At 40.1% G+C, this 25,697-nt stretch overlaps 1 protein-coding gene across 1 annotated transcript in view; it reads right to left on the bottom strand.

The window, feature by feature from the left end:
* Nucleotides 1-25,697, bottom strand: part of COL4A1 (collagen type IV alpha 1 chain) — a 120,452-nt gene that overhangs the window by 68,815 nt on the left and 25,940 nt on the right. The window contains exon 2 of the mRNA XM_058419188.1: nt 2,700-2,750. Within this exon, the coding sequence (XP_058275171.1) occupies nt 2,700-2,750 (51 nt within the window). The remainder of the gene's footprint in view (nt 1-2,699; nt 2,751-25,697) is intronic.

The raw sequence follows: 25,697 nt of genomic DNA, 5'->3' as shown, positions 1-25,697 counted from the left end.
GCTGTTAATAATTAAGGCATTAAAGAGTAAACCCAGCACCCACTTCCGCAGCTCCTGAAGCTCCCATGGCAGTGAAGTGGTGTGGGTGGATTGCTGAAGAGTGTGGGAGGATTGGAAAAGGCCCTTCAGCGTTTGTGCACTTCTGCACGGCATGGGAGCCAGATCAAAAGGGTTTCCAGTGTAGGCAGAATGTTGGCTGTGGATGGTGTAGGGTAGAGTGGATACGTGCTCCCACATGAGACGTGGAGAGCAGATGTTCTCTTATGTGGTCTCCTGGGGTACCACAGGAGCTGGGCATGGCAGCCTCCTCCTAGCCCAGATCTTGGCTAGGATCAGTCTTTCTAATCTGTCCTCTGATTAAGCAATATTCACATAGATGTTTGAATAGGTACCATTACTGATGTGCGTGCTAATGGGAACCAAATTTAGCAGGGACACGTTTCAAATCCAAATGCATTTGTTATAAGCACCATTTACAGAAATATTACAGAAGCAAGCAGGAAGGATCCTCCGCTTACTTTCCCTCACCAGGTTCTGTCTCTAGGCCTGGGACCAATTGGCAGGCTTTCCTTATTCTAGAAAGGCATCAAATACAATGAATCAGGATGAAAAACTACACAGGGCTGAAGGGCAGGGGGCAGATTTTCTTTAAATGAAACTCAGTTTTCTGTTCAAAATCCTAAGTATGTTTGAAACAGAGTTAACATAATGAGCAAGCGTTGATCTGAACCAGGTTCATGCACGTTACGTTCATACATTAAATGCATTCCAAAATACCTTCAAATGCCTTTCTTGACGATGGTTTTCTAGGTATAACTATTTATTCACCTGTCTAGATGTCTCTAATGTCAATAACTGCCTTTCCTACACAGTCTAAAATTATGTGACTACTTCACTATACACCTGATTAAAGTCAGAGAAATTTGTGATGGAACCCATTAGGAAGAGTGGAGAGTACACTGACACACTGGAATTTAATATGTCTTCTGCTACTGCTCTCATCAACATTTTTAAACAGCCTACATTAATGTGAGGTAGTTTTGAATTCTAGCATATCAGACAAACAGCTATTTCTTTTAAAGAGAACATTTGAGACTCTGGACATGCAAATGAAAAATGCCAGCAAGAGCTCTAGCAAACAGACAGGAACACAGCTGGAAATAAATGAAGCGTAAGGTTTAATACTATTTATTTCCCCAAGCTATCCTTTTTTTAAATTATCTTGTTACAAGATGCTGGCACACTCTATGAACTGAAAACTGATGTCTTTCATCAAAAGAGTTATAACATGTCTCCTTCATTCTACCGTGACTCATTCCTACTTGTTACTGAACAATAAGATCAAGCTATCAAGGAATAAATTCACAGTTCCAAACCTTTCCCAAATCTTTGCTGTATTTGTTTTCAATATATAGTTGAATTTTTATTGAACAGACACTAATGGGTCATTTAAAAAGGAGACTCCATCTGAATGATGTTTCAGACCTTGACACTTTTTATCTGTATCACAAATTAATTTATGCTCTGTTACAAAGAAAATTATCTTGCTTGGGCCACCAATTAAGTAATTTACATTCCTAGTTCTGGAAAACACCAAAGAAACAGACAATCTTAAATCCATCATCAGTAAATATGCAGCTATTGCCTTTGAGACAACGCAGAACACCAGCTGTCTGTTTATTTCAAGGAACAAAACAATCCCCAAAACAAAAAAGCAAACAACCCCCCTCCATCTCCTCTAAGCATTCCTTTGGGCGACCTAAACAACTTACCTCAAAAAGCATACCCAAAGCAACCACAGGATGATAAAACTGGTTTACATTAGTTTATAATGGTAGATGTACAGCACATATGCACGCACAAGAGAACGCATCATAGATTAAAATCTCTACAAGCAAAACTGGGAGAGATAAGGAGAGTGATTGAATGTCTACAATATTTACAAAAGCAGGTAATTTACAGGGGGAATTCACGGAATGCTTAAATGTGCTATAATTTTTCTTCACTGTTACTGACTTAAAAGAAGACTTTAGAGGGCCTTTTCCTGTTTCATATGCAAGAAGTCTGGATGACTGAATAGGAACTTTAAAACTCCTTTGCAAGGTTCTGTCAAAAGTTTTAATTTGGGGTTTGTTTTTTGTTGTTGTTGGTTTTGGGTTTTTTTTTTTTTTTTTGACCTGCAACACCCTTCTGTATCGAAGTTGATCATTAACCTCCTTCTTCTTACAGCAAGTCTTTGCCTCCCAGGGCTAACCCTGGTCAGGGTACATTGATTGTGATGCATCACAGCCATCCTGGAGAGCAATCTGCATGGCATGCTGAGAGGAGCATTTCTGAACTGAACTCTTGTCTCACTTCCAGAGATGGTCAAGCCTGCTACCCACTGAAGAGGCTGGAGATGAGGTGAGGGAAAGGGGAGAGTTAGCATCCCACTTGATGGGGAAGGAGAGAGGGCATGGCCATGTTGGGCCAGGAGCTTCACTCCAGAGTGAGGGCATTCACCCTCTTGCCCTCTGCAGCCACAGACACAGAGTTCCTGCAGTTCAAAACCCTGCTGGCAGAACGTGGGAATGCTCCCTTGGCAATGCCCCCTGGCAGGGCAAGCCTCCACTGAACACAATGGCTCACCTGATTCCCAGGAGATTTTATGCCCTGTGGTTGAAATAGGCAAGAAAATGAAGTAGATAGAGCTGACTTACCTTTTGCCCTTTTACTCCACTGCAATCACATTTTCCACAACCGGAACATCCCTGAAAATAAAAGAAATTGAGAATGAAATGTCTGAACTGGGTGACAGGCAGAACATACTGCAATGAGCCAGGAATGTCTGCAGCACCCCACTGGTGCAAGGCTGGTCAGTGCAGGGAATGTTTGCTTAAGCCCATACGGTAACATGAGGAAAGTCAGATTAACTGGTGCACAGGTAAAATCTTACAGTCGCTTTGTGTTACCAAAGATGCTCTTAAGTACATGAGGGCTACTCTCTACTCTCCCTCCTCACAGTCATGAAGCAACTGGTAAGCAACTCAGCAGTCAATTGCTTTTACTGTTGCCATGCCTCTCAGAAACAAACTATGAGGAAAAGAAGCAAAACATCTGTATCAGTGAATATTCCACCAACGCACAGGAGATCCTTCAGCAGCTCCTTCAGGCCATTATTCAGATACAGTCAGGGACAGCACCTCCCCTGAGACAGTTTTCAGCACAGATGCTGGGCACCTGTCCCTCTACACCTGCAGGCTCCACAGTCTACTGGGATATCAGTACTTCTGGGAAATGAAAAGAAAATGTACCTAATCCATTCTGAATTTGGAAACCCCCCAGTGAGACCAATAAATATTACCCCAGAAAGTTGAATAATACAGTAACATTTTTACTTGTTAAGTACAATTTATTTTAAAGTAAAGCATCAAAGAGAAATGGGGTTTTAAAGCTAAAAAAAACACCCCACATATATATAATAAAGGCTATCCAGTAAAACTACAGTGCTATCTCCTGAAAAATTTATTGCTTTTGTTGATTCCATTTTTTTGTATATGTACATCCACTGAATTTGCCTCTTGAAGAAGAATTTTCTCCATACTGACATAAAGCAAAAATAGTTAAATTTTTTATCTTACATTATTATAGCATTTTACCATGTTATATTATAAATCCACCCAAAGGTGAAAAATAACATGATTAGAAAGGAGTTTTTGTCATATAATGCAGAAAGACAACTGGATCTGAAAACATCACCAAGACATGCTGCAGTGCAACCCCAGTAAGGATCAGAAGGGAAAAGTGCCACCCACTGAATAATTGGCTTTACTCCTTGCAGGACATGGTTATGCCTGGAAAAACATTGGGTCTCCCATTACAAGAAGTGACCTGGCGTGACCTCTCTTAGTTTTTCAGACCTGATGAGATCTCAGCTGGAGGACGCATGCTTGCAGCTCATACTTCCTTCTTCAGGATCATGTAGAATGTTATCAGTTTTATCAACACACCCCCTAAATGCAGAAGAAGTCTGTTTTAATTGCATCTGGGAATGTACTTAACGTAAGTCACTGAATCATTATAAACATCTGTTTTCAAGTTAATCCCTGCATATTTCCTTCTGCCTATTATTTAACGTGCGCTGTTTTAGAAAAAAAATCATGTTGTTATTGAAGTATGGTTTTGTTCTCAAATTTAGCATAGCCAGAAGAATGGGCTTGTGCTTTCAACCCTCTTTTTGTCCCCACAAAAATGAGTCCATTATATTCAATTTTTCCTGTTTCTTAATGCTTCAAATTAGAATAACCGAAGGCAAGGTAGGTAAGAAGGTACTGAGCACCAGGGAGCACAACTGCACAAGGTCCTGTTTGGGGCAGGGGCTGCAGCCTGCTACGCCAGAACAGGCACCTGCTGTACAAAACGCTGCCTTTACTTTACAGAAACATCATCTCCTGCTATCACTGACTGCAACCTCTGTGGGTGGGTGGGAGGTTGGCCAACGATGACAGCCTTATCCTTACCTACTAAAATGCATTTAGAATCTGAACAATGTGATAACATTCGGCCTATACTAGGAAGAAGTATGAGGTTTTCCCTCCTGTTTGCCTGGGAAGATGGGAGGGCCAGACTGGAAGAAGTTCGGGGATCAAAGGTCACTTTGAAAAGGTCAAAGGGGCACTTCAGTAATGAGATGTTGGAAGAGAGAAGGACGATTATAGCAAGTACAGGAATCATCAAAAGGCAATTAAACTGAAACTATGCAAATTATTGTTCCTTTCTAAACTTTGGTTTTAAATCAGTCTCATGACAGGAATAATCCACTTAATGATTTCCCACTACATATGACTAGATATAATGAGACAGATAGAGTAGAGAGAAGTAGTTTTGTCATATCTCCCAGACACCCTCACTGAGACAATGCCTTCCCCAGAAACTGCACAGAGCTTGGAACAATCACTGCTGTCCTCCAAGTGCCAAAACAGAGAAGGAACAGTGCTGGGCAGGAAGCATAATCTGTGGGGGGAGTGGTAGATGAAAAGGCAGGCTCTTTATCCCTTGCCTAGGAGCCAGCTACAGGCTAATCCAAAGATTTTGGCCAGGTGCACTGCACCAGGTACCTCCCCTATTTTGCATGGCACACTCGCAATTTTCAAATAGCCATAGCTTCCTTGCATCACAAGCCAGCCTCTCATGTAACATTAGAGGATATTAATTTTATCTTACTCCGCCCACAAAATATAAGTCTGCCCAGAAGCAGAAGCTTATTTTAGTGATGCAAATTGTTTCATTTCTTGACAAGCATTTCCATTCCATTTCATTCTCCCAGACTGTCTGCAGCTGATAAGCTTAGTGAATCATCCCAGCAAATCAGTATTAAACTATAAAAAGATTGCGTCCCTTCAACATGACACACACAGAGGTGCTACATGCAGCCTGAGTGTTTGCCTAAAGGACACACATTTTCTATCACATAAGCATATAGTTCAAAAAAAGTCCTGCTCATGAATGGGCATCCCAGTCTGGACCTCTAGCTCCCCACGACCCACATACTGAGCCTTACAAGCCTTAAGCCCTGTCAGTGACAGAGCTGAGAAAGCTGCTAAAATTCCCTGCAGCAGAGGGAACAAACTCTGCTCTGCAACGCAGCCTGTAAGACATCTGTCAGATCGCAGCTACAGACTTGTTGCATTCTGCCCTGTTTTTCCACGTCCAGCTACTTTCCTGGCATTTGAGGACTACTGCTTGGAACTTGCACAAAACGATGCGAACAGCCAGAGGAGCAGCCTGGGAGGGAGACGACTGCCATATTTGGAAATGCACCATTTCTGGAGGCTACAGACATCTCCAAAAAAATACAAAGGCAGAGTCAGTTCTTGGAAGCTACACTCTCTTACAGAAGTGCATTTCTCAAGACAAAATATAGTTCTCTTTCCCACAACATCACCTCAGGCTCTGCTTACTGAATTTCAGTTGCTGAGCAGCCACCAGCTTAGGCTAACTGCTCAGGTATCAATCAAGTTCACATTGTAGCCTGTAAAGCACAAATGTAAGGTAAAAGTTTAATTAACTTCTCCCGGTTTACTTCACTCTGTTCATGTTAAAAATCTCATTCCAGGGAACACAGTCACTTCTCCTGCACAAAATACAGTGTCTTTCAAATCACAGAAAATCCTGTGAACAAGTGAATGGAGAGGCTAGCAGAGCTATTAAAATCCTCTGATTATTCACAAATTACCTAATTCATAGCCAAAGTTCTTCAAAAAGGTAATAATAATAATAATTACTTCATCTCATGATTCATTCACTATAAAATGACAATTTCTGTTTAGATGGGATGCTTGAACTGATGATGTTTTCTGAATAAACAGTGTAGATTTTTCACTCTATATTCCTTTAGTTGAAACCCCAATTTGAGCTGAATTCCAATAGCAGTTTCAAGCTGAAACACAAGAAAGGCTAGGCCAATAGGAGGGCTGTTTGACAGTGACAACTTTAAGTCTGAGTCTCCTCTCTCCACAAATCAATCCCTTTCCACCTCTGTGTAAAGCCAGTCTCTTGGAAGCCCAAGGGAGATTTATCCCTATGCAGCAGACACAACACTTCTTCCTCAGCACACGTGCACACAAGTCATGTAGATGACATGTGAGCTGGATCAATAATATCTTCACATTTCACATCCCACCAAATACAGAAATAGGGAGTTGATGCCAACTGCAGGACACTTATCTTGCATTCCTCTCATATTTTCGTCTCTTTCCAGAATGTCAAAATAGCTCCCTGGCTGTATTACTATTCTTGTCTTCACCCTTTAGATAGAACTACCGAATTAGCAGAACCGCTCTTTTGTGTGAAAAGTACCACTAGAGGAAACCACTGCTATATTCCAGTTAAAATTAGTATTTTGTTAACTGATTTTACAGTTCATTAATAACTTTGAAAAAAATCATGTAGCTAAAACTCCTGACTTACACTTAGCTAGAACAAAGAAGAAAACAAACAAACAAACAAACACACAATCCACACTGTCTTAGCAATTAGCAAAATTTTGTTATACACCGTTAAAGGAGTTGATACAAAGCCAGTTTTTCTGGACTGATTATTTGAACTTCAACTTTTAAAATGGTTCAGGAAAAGGAACATCTGCTATTCCTTCATTTTGAGGACTTAAAGCAAAGACCAGAAGCTGGGCATAGTTCTCATTTCTTTTGTAAATCCATCAATTTCAGGTGTCTACAGAGAGAAAAATAGCAAACAAAAGGAAAAATTTTATGGTATTTTTTATGCCAGCAAGCTCCAGTCTTTCCTCCTCTCCAGAGTTATTTTTCTCATTATTAAAAAACAAAACAAACAAAGAAAACCTCCACAAACCACAGTTGGCAGCTTATCTTCATGTTCTCTTTTTTTATTTTTTTCCCAGCAAATCATGGGTAGACTCCAGTTATGACTGTTCAGGGAATTCCCCAAACCGAGGGAAGACTTATTGGTTTTGAAGCTTTAACCCTCTAGGTCACTAAATGAAGTTCAGCTCTTGTCAGCAGTGACTGGAAGCTTCTGTCATGCAGTAGCTATTTAAAGTTCTTGGTTGTGTCATTTCAGTTTTCTGCAGATCCAGTCTTCACAGAGGACAGCAGAACAATGCAATTCCAGATGTCCTGTGGGATATCACCTGCCTACAATTGCCAGGCCAGGTGGGAACAGCTCTCCCCTAGGTTCCTGGTCGTATCTGCTTGGTCTATGCGATATTTCTAAAGGCACCAGATGCCCGTGTTTAAGCAAGGGAAATACATGCAACCCAATAATCTCCAAAAGCTCATTAAACTTAAGAATTAAAATACTCATTCTCCTGAAGGACCTTCTTTGGTTGTAGGCTGATGTACTTGAGTGTAACAGGAGGAAGCAGAAGGGGTCCCCACTCGTTTCTCTCTGTAAATGCAGAGCCTTGCTCCTAACATATCTTTTGGGGATTGCTTTAGACCAGATGAAGAATCACCTGGAACAAACCTACACAGTGGGTAACTGGGGCACTTCATAACTACCTGCATGGGTTAAGGAGTCCTGATAGTCTCAGGGAAACTGAGTTTAGCATCTGAAATTCCAAATTAACACATTCATCATATCTGAAAGGAATGGCAAATCACTCTCTGAAGTATTGCTGTGCATGATGAAATTTGAACTAATTACAACAATTCAGCTCTGGTTTTATTTAAAAGTTTAGCTCAGTTGATTGGAGCATGGTGCTAGTAACACCAAGATCGTGGGTTCAATCCCTGTATGGGGTCATTTACTTTAAGAGCTGGACTCAATAATCCTTGTGGACACCTTCAAATTCAGAATATTCTGTGAGTCTGAGAAAAGCCTTGTACAATTTTCAGAAGATAATCTAATTTTAAGAAGAACTCTATAAAATACGATTGGAAAAAAATTGTTATGGCTATTGGGACAGGAGGGGGTTGTTCATATATTTTTGGCAGGGTTTTTCTGTTTGGCTGGTGGGAGGGTTGTTTTGTTGTTGTTTTTAGTATTACCAGAATCGTGCAGGATGTTCACACAAAAATTGCAGACAGACCACAGATTCCTATCTATCTCCAGTGTACTTTAGTCACTCATGAGAATATTAGAAAAAATTTAGAATTTACTAGATTTTAAATTAATTATTCATGAAATATTTATTTTGTAAATTAGCATCAGGTGGAAGTACTTCACTTAAAATATGTTAGAAAAAGAGTCGTGTCTTCTTAATCAAAAGAGTATCAGATTGCTGGCGCTGAAATGTTTTGTTGATGGGACCTCATTTTTCACATTCTTTTCCAAATTCCCCAGGGGTCTATCCTGGAGGTAGGGTCATGGGACTACCCTAAAGGCTACTTTGTGAATATGACCTTCCTGTTGGGGATATGAACATCATTTTCACAAAGCAATGCAAATCCAAGAGGCTTCCCGTTAGTTCACAGGAAATATAGTTATTCCTGTTGTTCCATATTTGGACAAAAATGACATTTAAAACAACTGTTTCCTCTAGCTACATTCTTTTACAGGAAGCTCTGGAAACAATCAAGGCATCTGCTTACTTAGGGAAATTTTCAGAATCACATTATAGAACATTATACTGCATGGCTCAAAGCAAGTAACTGGTTTGTGAATGCAAACTAAAAAAGCCTCCCATGAGCATTATCTACTAACAGGTCTATTTCCATGGACGGTCAGATACCACTCAGCCTCCAACAGAGAAGGCTGCATTTACCAAGTGACTATCTATCCAGCAGTACCTTTTGGTACCCTTTTCCTATACAAGAACTCTTACTTATATTTTCAAAGAATTGAAAAAAATTCCAGGTGCCAGTAGGATCTTCTGGTGTTCCAGTCACTGGTGTTACTTCACTGACAGCTGAGGATTAGAGCATGTTCCAGGGCTTCCTAATATCCAGTGACAAGTGCTTTCAGGAATACATTTCAAAGGGCATGACCCTTCCTAATTTTGATTATGGTAACTACTGCTTACAATCATCACTCAGCTCTTCTACTTTGTGAATGGGCAAACTGAAGCCAATTGATAACAGGTAAGAAACTCCCATTCCTCATCTTGCTAACTTGAAAAAACCTGCAGAAAGGACAGGAAATCCTGTTGCAGAACCCCGCCATGGCTGTTGCAGAGTTTACCACCCTCCTCATAGACCACTACTCTGGAGCTCACAAAGCGAACTGCAAAAAAAGTCTAGCATGGAACAGATCCAAACACCCTGTCTTGTAACTCGCGTGTTTGGTGAAACTGGGGTTACCAATTCCGGTATATACAAGTGGAGGGCTAACCAAACATCAAACTTCTTTCTTGTTCATAAGGCAGGGAGGTTGTGGACTTGGAAACAAATCATACAAGTCTGCTTTCCTTGCTGCCTTATGGGATGGATCCACACAACCACCTACAGCACCTGCCAGAAGTACAAGGCTGGATCTAGCCATAACCTGGCTAGAAGAAAACAGTGTCATTACAATGCTGTGGTGGCTGGTGGTGCAAGAAGGACAGGTGGCAGTCTTCATGCTGTCTTCTCAATAAACCCACACCTGCAGGCCTTCACCGCTTTCTAGAAATGTCTGAGTTTCTCTGGCCCCTGTACCTTTGCTGTTCAGTGCACGAGCCCATTTCCATAAGCACAGGGTACCCATAATAAGTCTGAGTGCTCAGTGTGGTTGAAAACCTGCCCCAAAACAGTTTCAGCAGGGAGGCAAAACACAATGCCACCGAAACTAGCCAAAGGCTAAGAGGTGGTGGTGGCCACTAGCTCAGCAGGCAATGCAGCCCCTCCCAGCCACTCTCCACCTCCCAGCGCTTTCCTGACCCAGGCTGGAGGCAGAACCAGGATGAGAGAGAACTGCAAAGGTGGATTCCCTACTTCCCTCCTCTCACAGGGAGCAGCCCTCTCTAAGCAGCGTTGGGAATGAGGTAAGAGATGGATGCCGTGGTGGCAACCATCCCCAGGACTGAGCCACTATGAGCCACAAAGGGCACAGGGCCATCCCTGTGGCTGCTGTGGGTTTGATCCTGATGTAGAGGCCGCCTCTGCAACACTGTCCACCCAATCACTGTCTTCTCTTTAAACTTGTCTGACCCAAGCAAGTCCCCATTACACTGGGGAGTGCACTGAAAGAGCAAGTCCACAGGGGAGATGCAGGCCTCCTGAGCTGAGCCCCCATCAAGCAAGGCATTTTCACAAACCCAAAAGCAAAGGAGATGCCTCAGGAGAAATACACAGGAAGCCAGTGAAGCCGTTTCGCAAATGTGTACAGCACATCCATGAGCAGTGCTTTCCCTTCCGCTAGCTGATAAACATGAACATCAACATAAACAATGCATTTAGAAGTAACAGCTTTTAAAAAATACAGTGCTGAGAAGCCGAGGTCTTCAGCCTCTACCATTCTCGCCTAGACTAAATAAACGGAGAAGCAATATCCTCTTATTTGGGATGCACACCAAAGAATGTGAGAAAAGCACAGAAGATAAACCGGACTTCTATGTTTGAGCACAGAGAAGAAACCCAAATGACACACAGTCCAGCACAGACTGCCGTGTCCTCAGCTCACACCACCCGAGCAGGGCTTTCCCCTGAGCACTGTGTTTTCGCTTGTGCAGCTCCTAATTTCCTCTTACCACCCTCTGGCAGGGTGGTCCACCACTGATGGGGGAGATTGTGCGCTCTTCCAGGTAACACCATCACCACAGGCAAAGTCTTGCCCAGGAGGCCTCCTGCCTTCATGCCACAGACACTGCAAGACCGGGGTCCACTTGCTCCTTCTTAGTCCTCTGCTTTCCATCCTTACTCTTCTTCACCCTTCGGTTCCCCCAAGCCTGAACTTGCATTACCTAGGAAACAATGCGGCTTTATGTGGGTTTGGCTGACCCACAGCAAGGCTCTGCACGGGCAGGGGCAGCAGTTCCTCAGCACAGACAGAGCAGTGCTGCAATCACTCCTGGAGCTGTGGCTGTACCTGCACGGCACGAACATCGCCAGTGCACAGCCTCTTCTGACCTTACCAGGAAAAATTGCCCATATCTGTCAAATGTTGCAGCTTTTACAAGTGAAACCTTAATGGAAGACTCCACTGACCTCCATGGCACATTGGAGGCATATACAACTTGCCAGTAAAACCCTTCCAGGAGGTCTCTGTCAGATAGAACATTTAAAGATTAGCAGATTTTACTGGAACATATGCAACTTTTATTGCATAAATTTATCAGAACTGTCCAAGTGATTTCTTGAGTAAAACGTGAAGTTATTTTTTCTTCTAAAAGGAGCCTCAACTTTTTCAAAACTTCTGACAATGAAATAATGGTAACAATATAAACAATTTTAAATACATTGTTTGCACTTCACAACACTAGCTTGCTCATCTCCTCAGTAACACTGGGAAGAGGAGACAGGTATGGTAGCAATGGCCTCACTCTGGCAAGCAGACTTAACAACGAATCACAAGATTGTTAACGAGCAACTAATTGGTACATTTTAAGAGCCTTATGGTATTCTGGAAACAGTAGTAACCACAGCAGTTCAACATCCTTGTCAAACACAGGATTTAAAAAGCATGTAGCATGTTTAGTCTACTTAGCAGCCAGCCAAAATACGCAAAAATTCATTTGATAAACCCACATTTCTTCTCCACAGATCTCAAAGTTCTTCCAAACAGGTTCATCCTATAACAATATCACTGCTACAGGGGAAAAGGGGAAAAAAAAAAAAAAAAAACCAAAAAAATCCCCACAACACAACTGTCTTTAATTGCTTTAGTGAAATATTTCAGCCACTTGTTGCAGACACTCAGCTCTAGAAACTGCAGCACCAGAGGGAAGGTCTAAAATTGCAAGAGTATTTCCTAAAATGAAATATGGTTTTGGGCTATTTGCAATATACTACTACCGTATTTTTTGGACTGGAAGCAGTACCAGAAGTCTACACAATGCATTTTCTCTCAAATATTTCAACAAATTGCCAGTCATCAGTCTATCTGGGCACCCTCTCTTAAGCTCCATCTTACTACTTTAGTTCAGTTACACTGATAATTTGAGCCACAAATCACTAGTCATTTATCTGTTTGGACTCCTAAAAAGCCGTAAGGGGAAGTATTGCTTTCTCTGCTCCTTGACAGGCCACTGAATTCTGTCCTTTGCTCCAGTCAAGAATGCCATTGATTACGAGCTGCTTTCTCTTCAGGACACACCAACATTTTTCCCCTAAAGACTCTGTACACCCCAGAAATAATCCATTCAGTTCAAGCTACATTTCAAAGGACATGACTGCATATTTTAAGACTCCAGATGCATATGTGTCTGACTGTTGAGAAGTCCCAGCTTTCAAGAGATATTCCTCTTATATGCAAAGCTTGTGATTTTACAAAAGCCCTTGCTCAACAAAGAAGTGAAGACGCAGCTCCTGTTAAGAAGCACAAAGATGATTGACCAGAAGTCAAAAATGTGGTTTTTTCTTTCCTTTACTGTTACAAAGAAATGATCCCAAAGGATGCTTTATTCCTCTCCGAGAAGCACCAGCTAAGCAGTAAGACTCAGGCTTTTCTAAGTTGTGATGCCTGTTAAGAAAGAGTCTAGAGAGAGGAAAACAGGAGGAAAAAAAGACCCCCCCAAAAAACCCCCAACCCTCAAAACATACATGAATTTCAGCAACTGGACAGATAATTGATAAGTAGCCCCCAAATCACTATTTCAGTTCACAGGTCTGCTGTGCAAGACTTTACAATGTGATGTGAGGCATCCCCTCACATCTGGAGCAAGGTGCTGGCTCCACTTCCTCCACAGATAATGCCAGCAGGAGGACAATACTTCCCTCAGTGAACGCCTTTGTCTTTAACAAACACACTTGGACACCCATAGCTTATGACAGTTTGACTCCCTTCCACCTCACTTCAACAAAAATGATGAAAATGAGCTTTGCCACAGCCTCACCCTACGGACTGCAAAACTTCTCTGAGAATTAGGAGCTATGGAGAGGAGCCCATATCTTTTCCTACCTGATGAGCAGCAGTATCACAACATAGGAATAACAGCTAACAATGACTCCAGTGACTGGCAAGAGCTAACAGCATTCATGTGCGCTGGGCTTACAGGGAGTGGATGGATTGGATCTCTTTCAGGATGTTGCCTGTCTTCCTTGTCCATCCAATGAACATCAGAAATACATGGAAAGGGGACTTAGGTACAAATTAGATGGTTTAAACTCACACTCTGTCTCATTAAATGCACATTTGCAGTAGTTACACTTCGTGTTGGATTCAGTTCGTAGTTAAGAGCCTTAGGGCATAAAGGCGTTTAGAGAAAGGCAGCGTAAATCATCAGTGTGGCTTATATTGCCCTGAAGTCTTGTAGCCTGAACCTGTAACTTGATCTGAATTCCACCCTTACATAAACATAGGAGAATATTTATTCTGGTAGAAACTATAGTGCCCTGTCTTCCTATGCAAATTAGCTCTTTAGTCTAAAAACCATTTTCACTTTTGACCGGATTGTGACATTCTAAGTGCATGTTGCACAGCAAATAAACATATCTACTATAGAGCAATTTGTATTTAAAAAGTAACTGAATAATAACCTAGAATGATTGTCAGACACCTTTTTTTTTATTTTTAAAATTAATTTTCAGCCATGGAACTCATTTTTAATTATGTGGCGGGTCAACCGGACGCTTTTGCCATTTTTAAAATGAAGTCGCAAGTTAAAACCAGTGCTATTGACATGTACTCTAATTTATTTGTCTGGCCCAAATTAAAAACAGACAAAATTTTCTCTAACCCATATTTTTCCAAATTGACATTTGAAAATCCAGTTTTAATAAAAATTGAAATGTTGGAACATGAGAACGAAATAGCCACAGGAAATATTATTTTGGCGTGCAACATTTGCCAGACGCAAAAGGAAACAAACTTGTCAGTCCTCTCTTTCTTTTATGTTTCTTTGTTGACTAGACAGGAAGCTGACAAAAATTGATTTTTTTCCTCTTGTGAAGCATACAACATAATTTTTATTGTACCACTTCAGTTGCTGACTGCATTTTGTAAATAAAAGCATACTTCATGAGCATCCAGGGAAGTGCTTGATATCTCTGACAGTTTACAAAAATGCAGTACTAATTAAGTACAAAAAGAAAAGTAAATAGCTTTCATTGCAGAAACGGAAATAACATGGTTTAGAAGAGAGGCTGAATATCCATTCTTTTCTATGGCAGCTTCCTGAGTGATGGAAAAGTTATAGTTGAGTAAAATTAAACTTTTGCCTAACCTGTATTCCTGCATGTCAGGAGGTCAGCAGAAGTCCAAACATTGATGAACACTGAGATACAGCTGTAAATATTTTGTGAGCAGCTTATTTAAAAAGTGTAAGAAGCAGACAGATAATGTTTCAGAAATAAAATATCTTCCACGGATTAAGCAGACACAAATAGGTTTCAAAATCCATGCTTGTTATTTAGAATTAGAAACAATAAGCTTAAGGTCATTCATCCGGGGAAAGGTCAATACTAAAGATCGCATATTTCATAAAAAAAATTAATCAAAATTTCCTGAAGTTAATAAACATGGGCTATTATAGAAGCAGGCTGAGTATCCATTTCAGAGTTCTTCCAAAAAAAGATCCTGCCAATAAGAGGCATAAGGCACCCAAAGGGCAAGACGAAGGAAGCAACAAAAGCCTTTCCTCCGCAAGACTTGATGAAGGGTTGGGTCACAACGGGTAAAGCCACAGAGACCTGTCTGCCTGGGACCTGACACAGGTTTGTTCTCCCTTCTGCAGTCCCAACCCTACTCTTGTCCTGCCACTTCAACACACCAAACCCACCCTGGAATTAAACTATATGAAGACTAAACACAGTGGCCTTTTTACCCACCTGTTTTTTTTTTTTAAATGGTAAAGTTTAGTTCCTTGAACTACCTTCAAAATGAGGTCAATCAAATAAATGTTGCCATAGTAGAGGGGCAAGACAATGCAAACAGGACCACAGGCAAAACTGTCTAGGAACAGTCTGATGCAGGGTGTTTAGGACTGACATAGGTGTCACAAGTACTTTAACTAGCAAAGGCATGTATCATTCTATGAGATAAATTGGTAGATTGATAGAATTATGAGCTACTGCATGCTATTGTGACAGAAAAAGATGGAGATCCCCAGAATTTACCTTTAAACCAAAATACTATTGATCACACTCCCTTCTCCAATAGTGTAACCAACAAAGGTACTTTCATTTTTATTTGTATTTGTGAAAGAAGGTTGAAAGTATCTCTAAAGTTATGCTTATCCAAATTATTCTTGAAAAAAATGTGATCATTACTTTCTATTTAATAGACCTGTATGACCTGTATGTTTAATAACCCCATTTCATCTGGGTTTGTAAGATATTTTTTCAAAATAGGTTGAACGGCTTCCTATGATTATGGATACTGGCTGAATTCACTGTAGCAGTTACTTGCAATGTGACTGCAAGCTTATCCAGGCTTCCTGCTTACAGAGGTGATCAAACATTGTGGCACTACACGCAGGGCTTTCTACCACAATTAGCAAATCTCAGGGGACTCAGAAAGATGTCGAAACTAAGCTTTCCAAAAACCTTCCCAATCTGTGAACAACTCTAGAAGATGTGTCACCCAGAGTACATCTAGAAAGAAATTTAAAATTTCTAATTATCCTTCATCCTTAAGCATACATCCTTGTGATCTGCAGTATGTTCCCAGTACTAACATACCAGCACAAACTCAAGAAAATTATCCCCAGATAATCTAAGTCCTCAAGTCATGTGCAAAAGAAATGTGAAATCTCACACAGGCCTAACAGAACAGCATTTTTCTAGAATTAAAGCATGTTACAAATGATAAATGTCTAGCTGTTTCAGAATATTCCACGTAGATTCATGAATGAAAAAAATGTTCAGCTTAATAATTTCACTATAAAATATGCAAATATTGACAATTTTAAGCAACAAGTGCCCTCAAAAAAAAGGAATAAAAGTGATAAATGTAAGCAAAACCACCCAAAGTCACATCACGAGACTGCCTTTCAATGCCAGCACATCTGCAAAAGTCACATTAAAACTCAAAGTTCAGAACATGTCATTCTTATGGCAACATCCTTAATGCGCCAGATGTATTCCCAAATCACTCCCTAGAACAGACCACACTTCAAACCACACATCTAAATAACACTTTTTAAAAAAATCTCATATTTACACTGCATGTCAAGTTAAAAACTGAAGTCATTAAAATCACTGCCTCTACTTAATGAAAGTGTGTCATTAACCAAAAGGTTATTAATCCTGCCTATCCATAACCTTAAACTTGTGACTGCTGCCTTGCAGACATAGCATAGCAAGTGTTCATGACTGTCAAGGGGCCTTTCACTTTTGGCATTATTCTTCTGGAGTTAAGTGACCTTATTGTTATCTTCTAGCTTTTTAAAATTAATTTAAAAATGCCATCTGTTTGACTCTCTTATAGATCAGAAATCTGCACAGTAAAGATCAAAAATAGTATATAAATTTCAACAGAGTAATTATTAAAAAGTATTCTTTTTAAACTAAAATCACATTTCCTTTGGGCTCAGCTCATGTTTTTTTGCACAAGGAAAATGGTTAACTCCATTTGAATTGGCTTATGTATCTTTTCTACTTGATGTAATTAAGAAGTTGAAAGAGAGGAAAAAAGTCCATTATTAAAAAATTCAAGTTTTTAGGGCCAATTCAGTCTGCTGATTAAGTAACCATTAGTGTAGTGGCGTGCAACACATTAGCATATTTTCACCAGATGTAATATAAGCAGAAGTTTTACAAGGGAATAATTTCCTTAATTTCACTGGTGCTTGCTTTAAAGGGGATATTTATTTATATTAGGTTTTTACAGTATTTATTATTCTCTGTCTCTAACAGTTTATTTGATCACCAAGTAAAATAATTTGGATTTGAAAAGTACCTCATTAAAATAAAACATTTAATTGAAATAACATACAGGGCTGGAAAGAAACAGAAGTAACTTTATTTAAAAGCATTTTAGTAATGAAACTGTGAATTCCAGTAGTTCCCAGAGTCATCAGAAATGGAATGGTTCACACCCCTATCATCACCTGACATGAACTCAGTGAGCATCACTTCAGACCGGCACTACTTGGAGCACCTAGAGTGGAGAAAGGAAACCAGGAAAACATCATTGCTGTGCAGGATAGGGCAATCCTGGATGTATGGACAGACTGGGGAACGAGAAGCTGCAAAGCAGTGCCACAGAAAGGGACCTGGGGATCCTGGTCGATGGCAAGTTGAACATGAGCCAGCAGTGCCCTGGCAGCCAGGAGAGCCAACCCTGTCCTGGGGGCATCAGGCACAGCATGGCCAGCAGGGCAAGGGAGGGATTGTCCCCTCTGCTCTGAGCTGGGATGGCCTCACCTCAAGGGCTGGAGGCAGTTCTGGGTGCCACAATAAAAGGAAGATACTGAACTCCTGGAGAGCGTCCAAAGGAGGGCAACAAAGATGGTGAAGGGCCTTGAGGGGAAGCTGTGTGAGGAGCAGCTGAGGTCACTTGGTCAGTTCAGCCTGGAGAAGAGGAGACTGAGGGGAGACCTCACTGCAGTTACAGCTCCCTCATGAGAGGAAGAGGAGGGGCAGGCACTGATCTCTTCTCTGCGGTGACCAGCGACAGGACCCAAGGGAATGGCCTGAAATTGTATCAGAGAAGGTTTAGGCTGGATATCAGGAAAAGGTTTTTCACCTAGAGAGTGACTGGGCACTGGAACGGGCTCCCCAGGGAAGTGGTCACTGCGCCAACCTGACAGAGTTCAAGAAGTGTTTGGACAATGCTCTCAGGCACAGGGTGTGATCCTTCAGGTAATCTGCCTAGGGCCAGGAGTTGGACTTCAATGATCCTTCTGGGTCCCGTCCAATTCATGAGATTCTGTGTGCTATGATTAGGAGTTCTGGTTGACAAATACAAGCAGCACAAAGAACAGAGGCAGGTTGTCCCAAGTTGGAAAAGGAGGAGAAGAAGGACATTCAGGGGAAAAAAAAAAAAAAAAATAAAAAAAAAAAAAAAAAAAAAAAAAAAAAAAAAAGAAAAAAAAAAAAAAAGGCGGCAAAACTAATCTCCACAGACTTCAACCGAAATCAGAATCCAAACATCTGCAGTCACAGACATACCCATGCCACAGTGTTTCACAAAAGGAACATACTCTACAGTGATTTACAAACTGTACTCACCAGCAGAATGGCTGGGAGGATGGATACTGTTTGCCAAAACAAAAAATAAACCCAGACAGAAAAAAAAAATACATTTGTTTTTTTAATTTTGATATGCACCCATAGTATCTGACTCCTTGCCACAATTTCTTCAAAAAAGAGACAAAAGTGGTGCTAAATAGGCCATGTGAATCAAAATACCTTCAAGTGGTTCTAAACATCCAACAGTTTTTGAGGAACTAAATAAGCATATTGCTGGATAGGGACAACACTTAAAACATCCATTTTAAAAAATATAAGTAATGAGAAACCATTGGACAGAACACATATGAAGTTTAGTTTAGCCACAGCACTAACATTAATATCTCCTGTACAAATCAAAATAGACGTCACAATTTTCAAATTTACAGGGCACTAAGTAGAATCAAACCACTGCAGTAGTTTCTTTCAACAGTGATGAACCTATCACATCACCTAAAATTATAATCAGAAACTTCAGAGTATTTGACAACTTTGAAAAATCTTGTTACTCATTTAGATTTAGCCATATAAGCACAGCTTTGGCACACTTTTGTTTAGTAAATATGACTACACTCAGTCTAATTTTCTGAGTCAAAGAGCTTTAAGAATTTAACAATTCTAAGTAAAACAAGATCACCATGAATTCTCTTATCTTCAGTAAGAGTCAGGACCCTGACTTTATCACTACTTGTTAGTAATGCATATATATATTCAACATGGCAGTTTTATTTCTCACATGGTAAGAATTTTACATCCTCTGTTAAGAACACCATGTTATAACGCCATCTCATGTCTCCACACTTGGCAGATTTTCTGAAATAATCCAAAATATCAAAACTAAAGTTAGGAGCTGCTTAGGAAAACAGATGGTTTTAACTGCAAAAAAGAAAAAAAAAAAAAAATCTGTTTTTATCTCAGAAGCATGTCACCATTCCAGGATGTATTGAATAGATGTCTTGAAATGTACACATCAAAAATAAGAATGCTCAAACCAAGGTCTCATGTAGCAGTACCTTGTATCACTTTTTAGATCACAGAGTCACCATTTGTCCTCTTGGAAAAACTCTATACAAAAATAGCATGTGTCGGAAGATGGAAACATCAAGCAACTAGTACCACAAAGATTCTGCTATAGTCATTAAGACAGCATCCTTCTTCCTTTGGTCTTATTTTTCACATCCTTCCTTCCTTTTAAGTTGCTGTGTGTTACTATTTTGTAAAGAAAGCATCTGAATTTTATCATCGCAAAACCTCCAATGTATTACTTCCAGAATTTTTAAATAATTGTGGAGAAGTAATGGAACATTTTAAAAAAAATGCGCCTTTTACTAAAACAAACAAAAAAATAAAATTTAAAAAAAAAAAAAACGCAAACAAAACAACATTTACATTAAAAATGCTTTGTTTTCTCTTAACAGTCATGATTAATTACAAATACCTCAAGAAAATATTCATTCTAAAGTAAAAGGCAGAAGGACAATTGATTTTCATAACCTTTCCCTTACTCACAAACTCCTTTGGTCTTTTCTATTTTGAGTGCCACTTGTAATATGTGCACCACCTCTTAAATATTTGAATCACAAGCAAATTTCCAATAGGCTCTAAGAAACACATGTAAAAGTACAGAAAGCTTTTGATTATTTCTGACCAGAAGACACCACTGGCAGTAAAATGTTGTCTTAAGGGTACTTTGGCAGTGAAAATCTCAAGGACAAACTAAACAATGCTCAAGTTGTTCTATGCTGAAGAATCCTTACGTTGGCTTTTTTTATATGCACACAGTGCTGGACAAGCACACACCTGGGACGACAGACACATTTCCAGCTCACATCCTAATCCTACTCTTGGCAATTTGTGGTGTGCCTCTGTGGAAACTTCCACACCAGTGATAGGTCCCTGGAGACATTAATTTATTTTATAGCTTACTTGTATGGTAATGTGACAGATTTGTTCCACCTTGTAAAGGCATGCAGCACCATTAATATTTAGTTGTGGGGTTACTCTACCAATTCACATTCTTTAACTGTGTTGCACAACCAGATTTGGACTTGGATGACCATGAAGTGGCAAGAGCTGTTCTAGCAGTGCAAATGCAGTACCTGGAAAATGCACATAATGACAGATCTGCTACAAAAATAAATTCATTTTACAGGCACTAGCTTAAGAATTCTTGAAAGGTATTTTCAGGATTTAGCAAAGTGACACTTAAAATACTATAGAAGCGGGTTATAAAAATGCATTATTACAGAAATAAATCTTCTACAAGGCCTTAGCCTTTGCCCAGAAAAATTAACATTAGAGAGGTGTATGTTGAACAACTGCTTCTCAATGACTACTGTAATATTTGGCCTATTTTCACTTCAACATAGAAACTTTCTCCCCTTTATATTTCCACTTTCAAGCAAAACCTGCTGACTTGTCACGTACTTTCAGTTTTTGAAAATTAGTCCCTGGCAATGATTTAACCTCTCCTCCAAACCAAAAGAGATTAGATTACAATTACAAAGCACCAAAAACAGGAAATGTTGCAAACACTGACACAGTATTAACTATGCTGGTTCAAATGACACTGTGAAATTTTCTTAAGCGTCACCATTTGTCTACATAGCTTTTTAACCTTTGACTTCTAGGACAGTTGCATGAGAAACAGTTTCTCCTAGGAGTGAAGTCATCACCAGGCCATAAGAATCAAGTAGGGATATTTAACATAGTTCCAAATCATGGCATACTTGTATTTCATTACTGAAGGTATTACAATAACCTGTCTAGAAATAAAAAATATAAAAACAATCCTTCACTATATTTCCTTCGTTGACAGTGACAGAAATTCAGCTGGTCAGTGGGACATTCATGTCAGTGGAGGTAAAAAATTTTACTTATTGTGTGAATCTTCACACTCCACACATTTAATTTCAATGAACTCCCCCAAAGGCACATATCAGTTAAGCTCCCACTACCAGCGTTCATTATACAAATGGACTATCTGTTTGCATAGTCACCAATTTACTGAAATAGTACTCAGAGCGCACCTGTTTCCATAGTTTCTTTTACACGGTTTACTAAGAGAGAAAATATTTCTAAGACAAAAACCAACATTCTTTAGAGCAGCAAGTTTGAGATGAGCTACATCCCCAACTGGGATGAGCACCACTCTGAGCCTACCATCATTTAACCAGACAATTAATTTTAAAACAAAAAAAGAAAAGCTATTTTAAATATTCATTCATTTTAAGTATCAACATAATTTAATGACATGCAAATCAGCAGGGGAAAAAAATTAAAATATAGCCTTTGAACTATGATTAACAAGATCCCAGGGGAAATGAAGCAAGCTCCCAGGAGCAGCACACATTGGACAGCCTGGCAAAAGAGCCTTGGGATGAGCAGGACAGGGGATGCACTCGCACACAGCTTCAGAATCGTGAAGGACTGATGGATAAGAGCAGAAGCATCCAAAACCCTGGGGAGGCATCCTGTGCTGGGAGACTTAGGGGTATGGAAATGGCAAAAAGTCAAAAGGAAACAGTTTTTTTCTGTGACAAAAAGGATGTGATGAGAGGATGGACTGAAGAGGCTGCCAGGATAAGCGCAATAGACCACGGTACCTAGAGAAAGGTGAAGAGGTCATTTGCTGTAACCCAGGGCAGATAAAGCACAAGTAGCCTCAGAAAGGGAACTGTGAGAGTCTCCTGTTGATGAGGCAGCAGAGGTATGGGAATCAGCTATGCAGAACTGGAGAACATGAAGGAGTTTGATTCAGGAAGACTGGTGAGTAGGAGATGATCAGAGAAAAGGTGAGCTGAGAAAAAAAAGGAGCCCCCCAGACAGGCCACAAATGAGCAGTAAACTGAGACTGGGTCAGGACTGCGGACTAAAGGAAGAGACGGTACCATAGGGAGGTCTCTCATTCCATTCCTGGCTCTTCCAGTCTGAGTGTGTTGACACTTATGTAGGGCTGCCACCCAATCCTAACACATGGTAATTTTTTTTTATTTGCTGTCAAGAATCCTTCTTGTTTTGGTTAACTTTTATTAATCAGCATCTCATATTTTTGTAGATCTTAGGCCCAGGGGGAACATATCTCTTTCTATTTTGCTTCTAAGTAATGATGAAAACTACTAAAAAAATAATTGTTTGCATCCCTCTATTGAACTGTGTTTGCCTGCAGTTTAGAATACCAAAGATCTGGGGTTTTATTATAACTACACACACAAAGTCTAAGCTCTGAAAAGAAATGTCGTCCCAAATTACAAAGATGTGTCACTGTGACAATGCAGTCTCCCTTTTCCCACTAGGGGAAGCATTATCTTCATAACAAATACAATGCTTAAAAAACTCACCCTGAAATACTAAACCCATGGTTCATGTAATTTAATGTAAGCTGTATATACATCCAAGGCCACATGCAAACCAAATTAAGGGAACAATATATTGGCTCTGTCTTCTTGCTAAACTGTCCCAATACATATATTTTGTGTAAAATGTAAGAAGTGCTGAAAAGCTGCGCTACATGGGAGGGCAAGCAAGTGGAGTGAGGAAAGAGCCTTTCAGGAGGCACTGGAGTTTTCTTCAACATTGACTGGTATGTTGGCAGCACACATCCCTCACCCTGAGAAACATGAAAACTGCTCTCTACTCTCAAACGGGTCCTTACTCAGTGCAACCACATTTACTGGAAGTTTTTCAAAACTGCCTCATAACTCCTATGAGCATTCAGTCTCAAAGATGATTAAAAATTCACAGTTATAGGCAATATGAAGAATCTTGGAGAATAATAAATTTGGCTACCAAGAAAGAACAGCATTGGAGAGAGGTAAAGACTTACTTTGTGAAGAACATTTTTAGATTTACAATATTCTGAAAAAATAAAAGCTTCACTTATGTTTCTTCTTTTTTTTTTTTTTTTTTAATTTTCTTCCCTACGATTTGAATAAAATGTAAACAAAGGGTCAGGAAGAACAGGCAGTTAGATTCTCCATCTGGTGCACAACCCCAGAAAAAGACCTAAAGATCCTCTAAACTTATAGCACATTTATTTTCAGGCAGCTTGACATGCATTCAAGCAAAGCTGTTTTGCTTATAGCAATCACCCATACACTCCTTCTCGAAACAAACAAATAAAGAAGTTTTTGAAAAGCACTTCCCTTACGCATCTTACTAAGGGGAAGATGGGGAGTGAAGAAACGTAAGACTGTAGAATGTGAATAGGTTTGACTAGTTTTCCAAGTGCTTATTGATGCACATTGAAACTGAGTTTAACTGACAACATTTCAGAGAACTACAGACATCATATAATGCCTAACAGTCCATCAGCTCCTCTGAAACAAAATAAATTTGCTTTTGGTATCTTGTAGCTCATTGCCTACACATTGAATTTCTGCTGGTGTATACTAGCAGTTAAGAGTCATGTTTCCTCTTTAAGTTGAAATACTAGAAAATGGTATCTGAAAAACAGAGCTCGAGAAGTTACTAGGCCTACTATCTCAAGAGAGAATCAACTATACTCCCTCTGCCCAGTGCTCATCTGGTCTTTCCTAAAACTCAGTGACTAATCTGAATCCTTCTAGAAATTTAATGACTCTTGTCTTACCTGGAGAACAGAAAGAATTTATTCTTACCCACTTACAAAAAACTTTTTAGTTAGCTGAAGTGGTTTTTTTGTTGTATTTTTGGTTTTTTTTCTTCTCTCACATTTCAGAGAAGTGATGCCCCTCCTTTTTTTCCAGACAGGATACACAAGCCTCCCATGGAGGACGGTATGGTACTGTCTCCCTCTGCCATTTGACCCAACATTTGCATCACAAAGTAGATGACACATGTTAAAATAATTACTGAAATCACTGTTATCTGCTCCTTCACCATTCTCCACTTGCTACTGTGTTACAGAGACAGGCAGCTGACTTAATACAGCTGGTGCCAGCATGAGCCGCGTGGGTGTTTATTTACATGGGTGCTTCCACTCGGTTGAGTCGGCCAGGGATCTTTCTGGGGAATTTGAGAAAAACTGTATAGTCTGAATGAGTTCACAGGTACTCCTTTCTCAATGTTTAAAGGGGATTATTACAGCCTCTCTGTCCTCATATAACTTCTCAAAGATAGCTGCTGACAGCTGTAAGACTGTTACATCCCACTCACCAAAGGTGGAGCTGAGTCTATCTCAGTCAATTCACTCAGTCACTGCCACCATAAAGGAATCATCCTGTTCTCCCCCCTAAAAAGAAAACTATTTTTAAAATAATAATTCTGCTTTTCACAGGCTAGTGAATTTGAACTGACTCAGAGTAGGGCAATTACAGCAGAAGTAACAGGAGTACAGTGCTAAGTGTAAGAAGATAGAGCCGATCACATCAGGCATAACATACAGCTACACCCTGGTACCTCTTATATGCTGGAATTTCAGGCTTACATCCATGAGGCAGTGCTGCAGGTCCACCAACAGTTGATGTAAGCACAGCCACTGAAAGTAGACCTCTCCCTGGTGCCCTTCTACCATGCAGCACAAGCGTGCAGTGGACTGGGTAGGTGAAAGCAGTTTTCCAAAAACTAACATATCAAAGCATTCTTAAAACATAAAAACTTTTGAGCCAAATCAACTCTCTGCCCTGTTTTGCCACGTAACTGGATGAATTCCTGTGGCAGCACAAGAAGGGGCAGAGTTCAGGATAGGAGTAAGCTCCTGGGAGTGGGCAGGGGCAGGAGAGAGACGCTGCTTCGTCTAATGGCTCTGAAGCTTAAAAAAACTAGACTGCAAGTGCTGCCATGAGTCTGAGTCATGGGGGTCAAATGATTTTAAAATAACCATCTAATTTAAGTAGGTCCTGGCTTGCTCCCTCCCCAAGATAGCTCAGGCTCCTGATGACACATGCATTAACCACCTGAACATTCAAGCCTCAGTCATGAGGTTTTCATCTCCAGTAACTAAGGTGCAACTTCTTGCATTTTGGTTTTCTCTTACCATCTGCAAACAAAAGGAGGATCTATTATGCCCCTAGA

Source organism: Hirundo rustica, chromosome 2, assembly GCF_015227805.2.
Source record: "Hirundo rustica isolate bHirRus1 chromosome 2, bHirRus1.pri.v3, whole genome shotgun sequence".
NCBI lineage: Eukaryota > Metazoa > Chordata > Aves > Passeriformes > Hirundinidae > Hirundo > Hirundo rustica.
This window is presented reverse-complemented; position numbering and strand designations above follow the sequence as displayed.